Source organism: Argentina silus (assembly GCF_951799395.1).
Source record: "Argentina silus genome assembly, chromosome: 18".
Lineage (NCBI taxonomy): Eukaryota > Metazoa > Chordata > Actinopteri > Argentiniformes > Argentinidae > Argentina > Argentina silus.
The window spans coordinates 17,225,094-17,239,771 of NC_139672.1; the positions used below are offsets into that span (position 1 = coordinate 17,225,094).

Below are 14,678 nucleotides of genomic sequence, written 5' to 3' on the forward strand. Positions count from 1 at the left end.
TTACACTGAGCCCGTCCTCAGATTTCTACCTCCACCAGCCTCCCCTGATTTGGAGGGTTCCCTAACAACAAATCTAGCTCTAGTTAAGTTTGCATGTCAAAAACGTTGTACTTGATGAACCTTTGAGCATATAATATATAATATATCTACTATAGAAGACTATTTACTGTATAAGACTATCTACTATAGAAGACTATTTATTGTATAAGACTATCTACTATAGAAGACTATTTATTGTATAAGACTATCTACTATATAAGACTATCTACTGTATAGGCGACCAGGATCCCTGTGTTCCTGCTGTTCATATTTGTGTATCAATTATGCTCTGTCGATGTGTGTGTGTGTGTGTGTGTGTTTGCATGCCTGTATTCACAGACCAAACAGTAGAGTGCACTATTTTCACAGAAACAGAAAAAGAACAGGATTAAACCTCTGACGAGATTTCCTGTAATGAGTGTGTGTTCTTGAGCTGCTAGACCATCAAAAATACACACATCTTTTTACACAAATGACTTCGAAGTCTAGAGAGAGATGTTGTTGGAACAAAATCACATTTACATTTTGGAATGAAAGTTTGCTGATCCTGAACGTCCTGTCGCTCTGACAGAAACCCCACCCTCGCATTCAAGATTCTGATTGGTCAAAAGTGTTTCCACAGTAGCATGATCTGATTGGCCAGATGGCCAGCCAATCGCTGCTCTCCTCTGAACGGCCTGTCCAGAGGCCGACGACGCCATTTCCGTCTTCACTCCGTGTTCAGGCGTGTCAGCTGGAGGCGAGCTGCGGAGGCGGTCCGCTGCAACATGCACCTCCTAAAGGGCTACTTTGTCTCCTAATTCACAGGCCGAATTCAGTTGACCTTGCTCGCCAAAGTAGCCAAGCACCCTCTCCTTGGAGTCCTTTTGCGGATATCAAAATAAGTGTTATTTAAGGTGGGTATAGCTAGCCAATGCAATGGCCGTTGCAAGTTTGTCGAAACATGTTGCTTGAAAACGTGGTGATTGTGATGGGTGGAGGGGTGTGGGTGGGTGGGTGGGTGGAGGGAGGGCGGGGGGGAACTCACTGGTCCCTGGAATTGCCTGCTGTCCTGCTAGCCTCGCACCGTGCTAACTGTCTGGCTAGCTTGCCCCCGCCATGTCTCTCAAAAAGCAGCATGACAGCTAAACCTACGACCTGCCAACCTTGGTATACCTCGGTATACATGCGTGATGGGCATCCTTGTGCACTTGACCTGTCCATGTCCAGTTTACTGTGGTATGTTGTGACATGTGTGTCCCTGTTTGACGACAAGCCAGAGGTCGAGTTAATCAATATAGTTAGGCGCTTATTGCGCATGTCGAAGAGCCCCGCTGTCAACCGGAGGGTCGGACGTGGTGTTCATAGAAACGCGCTGTGGGGAAACCGCGATGATCAGGAGTCGTTTTCATGCATCGCTATAGTTACAGTTTTTGATCACGATTTTGTGACACGTGTGTGAGCCCACCCAGGGGGACGTGCTTCATAAATAAAGTCGTTATTCATTTATTAATTCGCCCCTCTGATCTTCTCGCCCCCTTTTCTTTCTCTCTCTGGCTACTATACGGGCAGTGTACACAGGAATATACCGAAACGTCGTTATCCAGTCATATCAGTTGGCAAGCTGTTATCATAGGCGTGTAATTCGGTTGGTGAAATGTTTGATATGTTAATCAATGTCAGATGTGGTGCCTGTTCCGTTTTCACGTCCGGATGATGATGATGATGGTGTCGTCGTCTTCGCCGTGTCAATGACTGCGAACATTGTTTCGCGGGAGCACAGTTCATATTTCTGAGTGATTCGTCAGACAGAGGTGCATTTGTCTTCCCCGTTCCCCATGTATCGTTGAATGGACAATATCTACTGGTCCGGTGAATTAGAAGGAGCATCGTAGACAGCGGGAGAGCCTGCCGACCTTATAGACGATTCGGGTTATATTTTGAGAAAGTTTCGCTGCACTGGTTCCATTTTAGCGTCCAAAGATGTCTTTAAGCGCAGCTGGTAAGTGTTGTGTTTTGGTGGATATGGCGCCTCTAGGCTATAGATGGAGATTCACAGCACAGAGGAGTACAACATTTATCTGAAGTCCCTTATTCATTTCTGGACTTGACATGTCTGGTTATTGACTATTTTTAAGGTTTGAAAGAAGTCCACTGTTTCTCTGTTCACTGCTTCACTTCTAGCCTATGTACATGTCTGATGTCTGGATGTGAGTGTACTCTCAGTCAGGGGAGGCTGGTGGAGGTAGAATTCAGAGGACGGGCTGATTGTAATGCATGTGTTTGATGCCATTTCTTATTCCATCCCATGCATTACAAAGAGCCCGTCCTCCGATTTCTGCCTCCACCAGCCTCCCCTGTACTGTACGTGATTTCAACACCCTGTGTTATCGTTATTTGATGAAATACTGGAAATTGTGTGACGACTGATGTCATAGTGTGTTCTCTCACCTTGAGGGAAGTCAACTGTGTTCTGTGTTCTACTGTCTGTCATGTTGACTGACACCTCTTGCATTTCATCTTAGTACTGTGTCCCATGTCAGCCACCATACAACACCGTGCTGGCCTGTGGATCACACAATAAGCTGCTGTTTTATGGATCACACTTTCAGTGTGTACCTTTTTTCTCTGTGATTATTTTTGAAAGGGTCAAGCAAGCTAACTCTCTTTCTCTCTCTCTCTCACCCCCCCCCCCCCCCTTCTTTATCTTTCTCTCACCCCCCCCCCCCCCCCCCCCCCCCCCCCCCCCCAGAGCTCAGTAAGGGCCGGGGGATGGCAGAGTTCCAGGAGAAGATGAGGCAGCAGCTGGAGAACTCCATGCACACGGAGCTGGAGAAGCTGCTGACCACCAGCCAGGGGGCCGAGGCTGAGGTGGGCTCACTGGGGTGGAGGGGGGGGGGGGCTCACTGGGGTGGAGGGGGGGGCGCAGGTGGAGGTGGGCTCACTGGGGTGGGGTGGAGGGAGGGCTGGGTGGGGCCAGGTTGGATTGTAGGGGGAGGTGGAGGTGGGCTCACTAGGCTGGGCTGGGCTGGGCTGGGCAGGAGTCTGCTGGATCCGCCTGGGGTGTGGGTATGAATGGGCAGTTTGTGATTTAGGTGGTTAGAAGTGTGTGGGGGGGGGGGTGGGGGGTGGGCTGGGCTGTTTTTGAGGAGGCAGGCAGGAAGGAGGGAGGATGTGTACTGGAATGAGCCACAGAGGAGGTGAATGACCTGTGTGTCTCAATCACACACACACACACACACACACACACACACACACACACAGGCTGATTTAACAGCATGAATCCTCTCTCTCTCTTTTTCTTTTTTCTTTTTCTTTCTATGCCTCTCTGCTTCACTCCATCTCACATTCCCACTATTTGCTCTCTTCCCCTCTCGTCCCCCCCACCCCCCCTCTCGTCCCCCCCACCCCCACCTCTCGTCCCCCCCTCCACCCCCTCTCGTCCCCCTCCTCCACCCCCTCTCGTCCCCCTCCACCCCCCTCTCGTCCCCCCCACCCCCCCTCTTGTCCCCCCGCTCCACCCCCTCTCGTCCCCCCCCTCCACCCCCTCTCGTCCCCCTCCTCCACCCCCTCTCGTCCCCCTCCACCCCCCTCTCGTCCCCCCCACCCCCCCTCTTGTCCCCCCGCTCCACCCCCCCTCTTGTCCCCCCCCTCCACCCCCCCTCGTCCCCCCCACCCCCCCCTAATAATTATACTACTGCCTCCACATTTAAGACCATAGAGACATCAATCATTCTTACATCAGCCTCCACCACTAAGCCCTTACCTTACACAGACACACTCACACACACTCACACACACACACACACACACACACACACTAAGCCCTCACCTCGCAGAGCGCCAACTGTTGCCATGCCATCCAACTCTCAGTACTCTCTCTGAACTTCACACACACACACACCCTACTTAGTAAGCCCGCAGCAGCCAGCCTCGGTCATTAGCATGCGGAGGCAAACTACAGCGTATCAGTGGAGACCAGAGGCTCCAGCTCCTCGTCCTGCTGCCCCACAAACACACACTGTTAAACAGTTACACTGCCAAGACAGGCCATTAAAAAGTAGAGCTAGGGGGGGGGGAGAGGGGGAGAGAGAGAGACTGTGTGGGGGTTGGTGTGATTAAAGGACATGCAGCCCCTGGGTCAGTGACAGAGAGAGAGAGAGAGAGAGAGAGAGAGAGAGAGGGGAGGGGAGGGGAGAGAGAGGGGAGGTAGGAGTATTAATGATTCTCTCCCAGCGAGGCGTTTAACCACCGCCGCCATGCAACTACATCATGACTACTACAGGTCACCAGGACTGAATGGGGGGGGGGGGGGGGGGGTGGGTGGTTGAAGAAGCGTAATGAATGGTGTGAGTGGGGGGGGTTGGACAGGGAGAGATGAAAGGACATTCCGTGTGTTAAACCAGAACACGCGCATCGTTTGACTATTCAGAGCTACAGCTGCGTGTTTGTCTCCAGGTCTGCCAAAAATAAAGTGTTTTAAAATGTGTGTGATAATTGGCCACATGAAACAAGACACAGTGCCATGGAAACAGTCAGTTTGTCTTTAACGATGTCTCCAAACCGTTAGCTTCTTCATCTGTCAGCCCAGAAGAACCCAACCTTGGAAGTTTTAATGATTCTTCGTTCAGTTCTGAGAAGATCCAGAATGTTGAGTCTGATCCATGCAGAGTCTCTCAGGGGTGTTAGTGGATTTCGTCCTCCCCTGTAGAATATGACGCTGTATTTCCTCTTCCTGTTGTCAGATCTCCAAGAAGGACTTTGGGGGCTTCAAGCACCTGTTCCACAGGTTCCTCCAGTCCAAGGGACCCTCGGTGGACTGGGCCAAGATCCAGAGACCACCAGAGGAGTCGGTGAGTAGACACACCAGTACACACTACACACTACACATTACACACAACAGTACACACTACACACCACACTACACACAACACTACACTACACATTACACACCACACTACACTACACATTACACACAACAGTACACACCACACCACACAACACTACACACAACACTACACTACACATTACACACCACACTACACTACACATTACACACAACACTACACACTACACTACACCCTACACAGTACAGTACACACAATATATGTAATATAATTATATATTACATGTGGACCCCCCCAGTTGTGTGTGTGTGTGTGTGTGTGTGTGTGTGTGTGTGTGTGTGTGTGTGTGTGTGTGTGTGTGTGTGTGTGTGTGTGTGTGTGTGTGTGTGTGTGTGTGTGTGTGTGTGTGTGTGTGTGTGTGTGTGTGTGTGTAGCTGTGACCAGGCTAACAGGAACAACATGGGCAGGCCTGCAGTTAAAGCCAAGAACCAAGTCCCCAAGCTAGGCGTACGTGTGTGTGTGTGTGTGTGTACGTGTACTACAGGATGGAAACCAGCACCACACACCACAACCCTCTATCAGAGCCTAGCATGACTGTAGAGGTAACCAGATCTGAGAACAGACATTTCACCATCTCACAGCCTGACCCTCCCCTCTGAAAGTACTCCTTTGGTTGGGCCCGCAGAAGGTTACACTATGAATAGCCTGACTTCCCCAGCATTTGTGTGTGTGTGTGTGTGTGTGTGTGTGTGACCTCTCCAGCATTCCACCTAGTCCTTCAGGGAGTCTGGTCTGGGTGGGCTGACATTTGTCTCTTGAACTTGGAGAATCATGGAAACACCCTCACCAAGCGTGTGTGTGTCTGTCTGTCTGAGAGTGGTGTGGGGAGAAATGTGTCTACTTTATCCTCCACAGTGTGGTGGGATCATGGGTATTGTCTCATGGTTGGTGCTTACGGTCGGGGCGCCTGGTCGGGAATGTGAAACCCAATCTGGACTCTGACCGGTCTCCTTGTCTGTCCCTGAACTTTAACACGTCAAGTTCCTCTGTTTATAGATGGGTGCTTCTGCTCTGCTCTCCTCGTCACACACACACACACACCCACCCACCCCAACCACCATCGTATCAAGATACACACCTTCAACCAGAGCAGATAACACACACACCACACACACACCCAACCACCATCGTGTCAAGATACACACCTTCAACCAGAGCAGATAACACACACACCACACACACACCCAACCACCATCGTGTCAAGATACACACCTTCAACCAGAGCAGATAACACACACACACAGAGTGGAGTCCTAACACCCATTGATAGGGTTCATTGTTTGTCTTTTGTTGTTGTTGGCAAAGCTGTTGTCTGCTGTCTTATGCAACAGGTTTAGTCAATGTTGACTGTGGAGAGTTCATCTACCTCGTTGTGAACCTCCCAGAACCCGTCAGTTGAGTCGAGTGGTTTAGTGATTACACAACCAGAGCAAAGTCCCTCAGACAGAATACCCCAGGATGGAAACCAGGACAACTCAACAGACAGGAACCTGCCACCTGATGATTCCTGTTTTCCTGACTCTTTGGGGCGGACGCAGGTTAAGTGGTCCCAGACGCAGGTTAAGTGGTCCCAGACGCAGGTTAAGTGGTCCCAGACACTTACTGTGGCCAACAGGGCCGACCCAAACCGTACTGTGCTGGTCCAGATATGCTCCTTTCTCGCTGTCCTTCCCAGTGCCCGTACAACTGCTGTGTTAGAGTCAGAACCAGGCCAGGCCCTGTATAGCTTAGCTCGGCTTGGCTCAGCTTGGATTGGCTCCTAACATGCTTCTATGTGGAGGTTCTGCAACGTTCTGTAAGGTCCTGCAACGTTCTGCTCGGCTGAACGCAGCTCAGCTGTGTGAGCAGCGAGCCACAGATAAGGCCTTGTTGTTACCATGCCAACTCTGTAACTGTAGCCTCCTGTCAGCGCTGCAGGAAGTGTTCTGTGTGGAAATGTAGACGTACACACACAGAGGCATATGTGCGCAGACACACGCACTAGTGTGTGTGAATGTGAGACACACATGAGGACAAAAAGGACAGGGGTAATTATAGACTGTGTGTGTGACTTAAAGTACTGTACTTCCTCTCTCCAACACACACACACACACACACACACCACATCACACACACATTCGTGTGTGTGGCCGTGGCCAGAAGGTCTCAATGTTCCTCCTTCCCGGACAGTCTCTTACTCTTCTCCCCTCTAAAAACTTGACTAGGTCCTCTACCCTGACCTCCCTCTACCTGACCTGACCTCCCTCTACCTGACCTGACCTCCCTCTCCCCTGACCTCCCTCTACCCTGACCTCCCTCTACCTGACCTGACCTCCCTCTACCTGACCTGACCTCCCTCTCCTCTGACCTCCCTCTACCCTGACCTCCCTCTACCCTGACCTCCCTCTCCCTGACCTCCCTCTCCCTGACCTCCCTCTACCTGACCTCCCTCTCCCTCCACCCTGACCTCCCTCCACCCTGACCTCCCTCTACCCTGACCTTCCTCTCCCTCTACCTGACCTCCCTCTACCTGACCTCCCTCTCCCTCTACCCTGACCTCCCTCTACCTGACCTCCCTCTCCCTCCACCCTGACCTCCCTCTACCCTGACCTCCCTCTACCTGACCTCCCTCTCCCTCTACCCTGACCTCCCTCTCCCTCTACCCTGACCTCCCTCTACCTGACCTCCCTCTCCCTCTACCCTGACCTCCCTCTCCCTCTACCCTGACCTCCCTCTACCTGACCTCCCTCCCTCTACCTGACCTCCCTCTCCCTCTACCCTGACCTCCCTCTACCTGACCTCCCTCCCTCTACCTGACCTCCCTCTCCCTCTACCTGACCTCCCTCTACCTGACCTCCCTCTCCCTCTACCTGACCTCCCTCTACCCTGACCTCCCTCTCCCTCTACCCTGACCTCCCTCTACCTGACCTCCCTCTCCCTCTACCCTGACCTCCCTCTACCCTGACCTCCCTCTCCCTCTACCCTGACCTCCCTCTACCCTGACCTCCCTCTACCCTGACCTCCCTCTACCCTGACCTCCCTCTACCCTGACCTCCCTCTCCCTCTACCCTGACCTCCCTCTACCCTGACTTCCCTCTACCCTGACCTCCCTCTACCCTGACCTCCCTCTACCCTGACCTCCCTCTCCCTCTACCCTGACCTCCCTCTACCTGACCTCCCTCCCTCTACCCTGACCTCCCTCCCTCTACCCTGGACATTCTCCTCTCTCCTCTGAAGACCCTCGTCCTTCTCCCTTCTAGAAGCCTCTACCTCCTGCTGTGGTCAGTTCTACTATAGGGCCCTGCGCTGTTTCTGTTGAACAACTCTCATGTGAAGCCTATGAAGAGGAGGACCTCGGTCATCATCCATGTCATGTATTGTGTTTCTATAGGGCCCAGATGGTGCTGTACTCTACTGCATGGAGAGAGGAGCTTCAGTTAGTTTGACATGTTCCTGCTTAGTGAAAGCAGTTACCAGTGTCCCCCACTAGGAGTTAGAGAGGAAACGCTTTGGTCGGCCTCTCGTTCAGAAGAGTCATTTCTTTGTGTTTTGCACACATGGTTTTGATCATCCAGCTGGGCTGGCCAACTGTGTTCTCTCTCTAGGGACTAACACTTCTCACTTCCCCCACACACACGCTAACACACACACACACACGCTAACACACACACACACTAACACACACACACACGCTAACACACACACTAACACACACGCTAACACACATACAAATACATACACACTAACACGTGCACACACAAATACATGCACATTAACACACACACACACTAACACATACAAATACACACACTAACACACATACAGATACATACACACTACCACACAAACAAATACATACATACACATACACGTACACACACACACAATACATATGCACTACCACACAAACAAATACAGTAACACACATACAAATACACACACACACACTAACACACATACAAATACATACACACACACACACGGCTGCTTAAACAAACACTTGGTCATGTTTACTTGGCTCAAATGGGCCCTACCTTGACCCTTCCCTAACAGTAAATAGACCACAGACAATGTTTGCTGTCTGTCCTTCTATTGGTTGGTTTGTCTTTTCTGACCCCTGACCTCTGACCTTGCCCCCCAGGCTCTTGAACACAGCGCATATAAGCCTGGAATAACAACCACTCAAACCTGGCCTTAGTGGCAGGATGAATGATGTGAAGTAAAGCCAATGGCTTTTCACCGTCTTTGATGGTCTTTCTATTGGCTTAATAAAGGCCAAGTTCAACGCGTTGGTCCACCAGACCTTGGGGTGGAAGTGGTTGGGACGAGACTCAGGCTAACACTGGGGAACCCAACCAACGAACACCCCATTATTTAATGTCATGGTGTTACAGAGTGATGCTGTGATCCCAAACATATTCATTTAACTCCTATAAACGTAGCTATACTAGTCCTGTATCGTCTGTGGCGGTCTCTTTTTCACGTCTGTTGCTCTGTCGTTTGTGCCCGTTTCTGTGTGTCTGTAGCCTCTGTCTGTAGTGTGTCTGTAGTCTCTGTCTGTAGTCTGTGTCTGTAGTGTGTCTAGTGTGTCTGTAGTGTATCTGTAGTCTCTGTGTCTGTAGTGTCTCTGTGTCTGTAGTGTATCTGTAGTCTCTGTCTGTAGTGTGTCTGTCCTGTGAGGCACTGGTTTGATTCCTCTGGGTTTAGACAGCTGTCGGCATGGCTCCAGCGTTGCGTAATCGCTGGTCTGATGCCAGCTCTGCCCCCCCCCCCCCCCCCTCGTCTCCTCCAGCCCTCAGCCCCCACCCCCCACCCCCTTCAGCCCCCTATTGCTCGTTGCTGCCCCCGAGTGTTCAAACTCTGCTGGGATCTCCTCCATTTTTACATGTCTTGATGTCATTGTGAAGACTCTACACTTCTGTTCTGTCACTGTTTCTACCGTCAGACAGATGACCACAATGTCACCACTGGCTGACTGGTTTTCCCCCCATAACTCTATACCACACACACACACACACACACACACAATAACACACCCACCTGATTCTAGTGTCTAACCTCTCCTGCCCCCCCCCCCGCCCCCCCAGATCCAGCCCTATGAGAGGATCAAGGCGAAGGGTCTACCAGACAGTGTGGCGGCCAGCCTGAACAAGCTGGTGGTGGTGAAGCTGAATGGGGGGCTGGGGACCAGCATGGGCTGCAAGGGGCCCAAGAGCCTCATCAGCGTCCGCAACGAGAACACCTTCCTGGACCTCACCGTCCAGCAGATAGAGGTAGGATACACACACACACCCCTACCTTCCTGGACCTCACCGTCCAACAAAGACAGGTACACATGCACACACATGTTTCCCTAGGTATTTACAGTTCAAAATGTTAATAATTTTTTCCCTTCTCTGCCCTTCTCTTCTCTGCTCTTCTCTGCTCTTCTCTTCTCTGCTCTTCTCTCAGCATTTGAACAAGTCCTTTAACACCGACGTGCCTCTGGTCCTCATGAACTCCTTCAACACAGACGAAGACACCAAGAAGATCCTGCAGAAATACACACACCACCGCGTCAAGATACACACCTTCAACCAGAGCAGGTACACACACACACACACACACACCCCCACCCGTGTCAACATACCTGTCCTGGTTGAAGGTGTGTATCACTCACACACTGATCCCCCCCCCCCTCCTTCTCCTACCCCCCAGATACCCACGTATCAACAAAGAGTCCCTGCTGCCCATCGCCAGAGACCTGGGTATGAGCGGGGAGGGGGCGGAGGCCTGGTACCCCCCCGGCCACGGGGACATCTACGCCAGCTTCTACAACTCTGGCCTGCTGGACCAGCTCATCGCCCAGGGGAAGGAGTACATCTTCGTCTCCAACATCGACAACCTGGGCGCCACCGTGGACCTCTTCATCCTCAACCACCTGATGAGCCAGCCAGCGGAGCGCCGATGTGAGTTTGTCATGGAGGTCACGGACAAGACGCGCGCCGACGTCAAGGTAACGACAGATCTGGGTTCCAGGCGACTGCTGTTGTTATGGTGATTATGGTTCAACTTAAACCCTGTAAATATGTCTGTCAACCACTCGGTATGCCAACGGTTTTAACCTCTAACCCTGTGTACATGTGGATCAGTTATTCATCCTCTGCACAGCCTTTCATACCTTGTGTTTGTGTGCTTTGTTACGTTTTTGTACTTGTCCTGTGTGTTGTGATTCCTGGTGTGTCACTGGTGGCTGCAACATTGTCATTTCCCCTCAGGGATCATTAAAGTATCTCTATCTATCTATCTGTTATTTAACCTTTGTTATTGAGTGATCAATAATAGGTGCTTTAGAAATACCAACCATTAAACCAAAATACCAATATTAAAAATAGGTTAGAAAGACTGATAAGGACATGGTGCTGGCAGAAGGAAAATAAAATCCTGTTCTCTGGTGTATTCCCTGTCTGTGTTCTTTAATACAGAAGCTTTTGACAGTGTTTTGATGTGTACAGAACGACTTCAATCTAAGATTCAGTACAGTCATGAGTCTGGACGTCTTTTTGTATTCTGATCACTTCTGGTTTCCCTCCGTCTGTCTCCCTCTCCGCAGGGTGGCACCCTGACCCAGTACGACGGGCACCTACGCCTGCTGGAGATCGCCCAGGTCCCCAAGAAACACGTGGACGAGTTCAAGTCTGTCACCAAGTTCAAGATCTTCAACACCAACAACCTGTGGATCTCCCTGCCTGCCATCAAGAGGCTGCATGAGCAGAACAGCATGGACATGGAGATCATCATCAACCCTAAGGTGAGGGAGGGATTGGACACGCACGCATACACACACACACATACATACGCATAGACACACACACACACATAGACACACACACACACACACATACATACGCATAGACACACACACACACACACACACAAACGTACACACATATAAACGTATGTACATGCGCACACACATTTCGTTAATTTTGCCAATGAAATTAATGCCGAAAATATTCGTCAAACACCTATTTTTCTGTAGCGAAAGACTCTTACAACTGACCATATAGACTCTTATAACTGACCATATAGACTCTTATAACTGACCATATAGACTCTTATAACTGACCATATAGACCCAGAAAAACCACATTTGTTTTATTTTTGTTGACTAAAACGAGACGAGACCAAATAATCTCTGACTAATTTCTCTCCCCTCCCTCCCGCCTCAGACTCTGGATGGAGGTCTGAACGTCATCCAGCTGGAGACGGCGGTGGGCGCGGCCATCAAGGCCTTCGACAACGCCATGGGGGTCAACGTGCCACGCAGCCGCTTCCTGCCCGTCAAGACGACCTCTGACCTCCTGCTGGTCATGTCCAACCTCTACAGCCTGGACGCAGGGTCCCTCACCATGAGCAAGAAGAGAGAGTTCCCCTCCACGCCCCACGTCAAGCTGGGATCCTCCTTCACCAAGGTAAACACACTCCTGGGGACAGGGGGAGGCTGGCTTCTGTTATCACTGCACTGTTGAGGAAGATCGCAGAGTCAGCATCACAGAGTACAGCTAACTTACCTGTACCCTGCGTTGATGACTGTTGACTTGTTGACTAGATTGTTGTTGTTGACTTGTTGACTGACTTGTTGACTGTTGTTGCAGGTGCATGACTACCTGACGAGGTTCGAGAGCATCCCAGACATGTTGGAGCTGGACCACCTCACTGTGTCAGGAGACGTCACCTTCGGAAAGCAAGTCTCCGTCAAGGTACAGGTGTTCTACACAGAGGGTGACGCGTGTGTGTCTGTGAAAGTGATGGATGTGTTAATGTGTGCATATGAATGAATGTTAATGAATTAATGTATGTGTGTGAATGAATGAATGAATGAATGTATGTATGTGTTAATGAATGAATTAATGAGTGAGTGTTAATGAATGAATGTATGTTCATTAATTAATGTATGTGTGAATTTATGTATGTATGTATGTGTTAATGAATGAATGTGAATTAATTCATTAATTTGTGTTAATGAATAAATGTATGTGAGATTATGTATGTGTGTGTGAGATAATGCATGTTAATGAATTAATGTGTCTGTGTTGAATGAATAAATAAATGAATGCAGGAATGTATGTGTTGAATGAATAACACACATTAATTTATTCATTCAACACATTCATTTATTTATTCATTCATTCATTAACACACATACATTAATTTATTTACTTATTCATTCATTCATTAACACACACATTAATTTATTTACTTATTCATTCACACATACATTCATTTATTCAATGAATGTGTGTGAATGAATGAATGAATGAGTGTGTGTGAATGAATGTATGCATGTTAATGAATGAATGTTATTGAATGAATAAATAAATGAGTGTGAATGAATGAATTTGTGTTAATGAATGAAAGTATGTGTTATTGAATGAATGTGTTAGGATAAATAAGTGAATGAATGAATGTATGTGTTAATGAATTAATGTGTGTTAATGCATGAATGAATAAATGTATGTGTTAATGTGTACATTTATTTATTCATTAACACACATTCATTCATGAATGAATGAATAAATGAATGAATGTGTGTTATTGAATGAATGTATGTGTCTTAACGCATGTATGTGTGTTAATGAATGAATAAATGAATGAATGTGTCTTAATGAATGAAAGTATGTGTTATTGAATGAATGAATATATGTATGTGTGTGATAATGAATTAATGTATGTGTGTTAATGCATGAATGGGTTAGGATAAATAAGTGAATGAATAAATGAATGAATGTGTTAATGCATGTATGTGAATGCATGAATGTGTTAATGAATATGTTAATGAATTAATATTTGTGTTCATGAATTGTATGTATGTGTTAATGAAAGAATGAATGAATGAATGAATGAATGTTGGTGTGGGTGTTAATGAATGTATGCGTGTTAATTAATCAAGTTTATTTGTGTAGCGCTTTTTACATAGACAAAAACAACAAAATAATACGAAACAATAAATACAATACAAACAATATGATTTAACACCAAATCTTCGGCCCTGAATCAATGTTTATGTATCAACGAATGTATACATGTTTATGAATGAATATATGAAAGAATGATTAATTAATACAATCATTCTTTCTTTCATTCAAACATTAAACGTGAAAAGAAAAGCATTAATGCATAAATAAATTCATACATTCATTCATACAAACATCCATACATTCAATCATCCATCCATTCATAGATTAATTAATGAATACAATCTATGTATGGATGTTTGTATGAATGTATTTATGCATTAATGCTTTTCTTTTCACGTTTAATGTTTGAATGAATTAATAAATGTATGTATAATTTTTTTCTTTTCCCTCTCAGGGAACCGTCATCATCATCGCCAACCACGGGGACAGGATCGATATTCCCGCTGGAGCGCTGCTGGAAAACAAGATCGTATCTGGCAACCTGCGCATCCTTGACCACTGATGCCTTCAAGACAGACAGACAGGACACATGACCACGGACTCCCGCTCTATCCCTTTACCTGCACCAGGTGTGTTACACAGACAGACAGGAAGGTTTTATTACCAGGTTCTTAAGAGATTTTATCCCCGACCCCCGCTGGCGTTTTAGGTTCCTCTTGCATCATGACAGGAAGCTGTTACAAGGTTCCTATTGGCTGCTGATGCTGAGTCAGCATTGGTTCCCTCTCTGAAGCTGAATTAAAGTGCAGTATGCCCTGTGGGTTTGTCTTTGTTCTTCCACACACACACACAAAGAAGGAGAGGCAGTTCAATA

The 14,678-nt window shown here is 48.2% G+C and overlaps 1 protein-coding gene across 2 annotated transcripts; it reads left to right on the forward strand.

Moving 5' to 3' along the window:
* The first annotated feature begins 766 nt into the window (after window positions 1-766).
* On the forward strand, window positions 767-14,607 carry LOC310818545 (UTP--glucose-1-phosphate uridylyltransferase-like). 2 transcript variants are annotated; one of them, XM_083689522.1, is made up of 10 exons: window positions 767-935; window positions 2,771-2,889; window positions 4,764-4,871; window positions 9,992-10,177; window positions 10,356-10,489; window positions 10,602-10,899; window positions 11,497-11,694; window positions 12,116-12,358; window positions 12,542-12,646; window positions 14,259-14,606. In XM_083689522.1, the coding sequence occupies exons 2-10, from the start codon at window positions 2,791-2,793 to the stop codon at window positions 14,364-14,366; spliced, it is 1,479 nt and encodes a 492-aa protein (XP_083545648.1). In that variant the 5' UTR covers window positions 767-935; window positions 2,771-2,790; the 3' UTR covers window positions 14,367-14,606. The 2 variants fall into 2 exon arrangements, with proteins under 2 accessions (XP_083545648.1, XP_083545647.1); XM_083689521.1 differs by lacking the exon at window positions 767-935 and adding an exon at window positions 1,828-2,020 and having other exon boundaries at window positions 14,259-14,607.
* Window positions 14,608-14,678: the final 71 nt, after the last annotated feature.

What these genes read in the sequence shown, in the direction of transcription:
- LOC310818545 (XM_083689521.1), top strand. An exon ending in AGACGCGCGCCGACGTCAAG is followed by an intron (nt 10,900 to 11,496) that starts GTAACGACAGAT and finishes CCCTCTCCGCAG; the next exon opens with GGTGGCACCCTGACCCAGTA. An exon ending in AGATCATCATCAACCCTAAG is followed by an intron (nt 11,695 to 12,115) that starts GTGAGGGAGGGA and finishes CTCCCGCCTCAG; the next exon opens with ACTCTGGATGGAGGTCTGAA.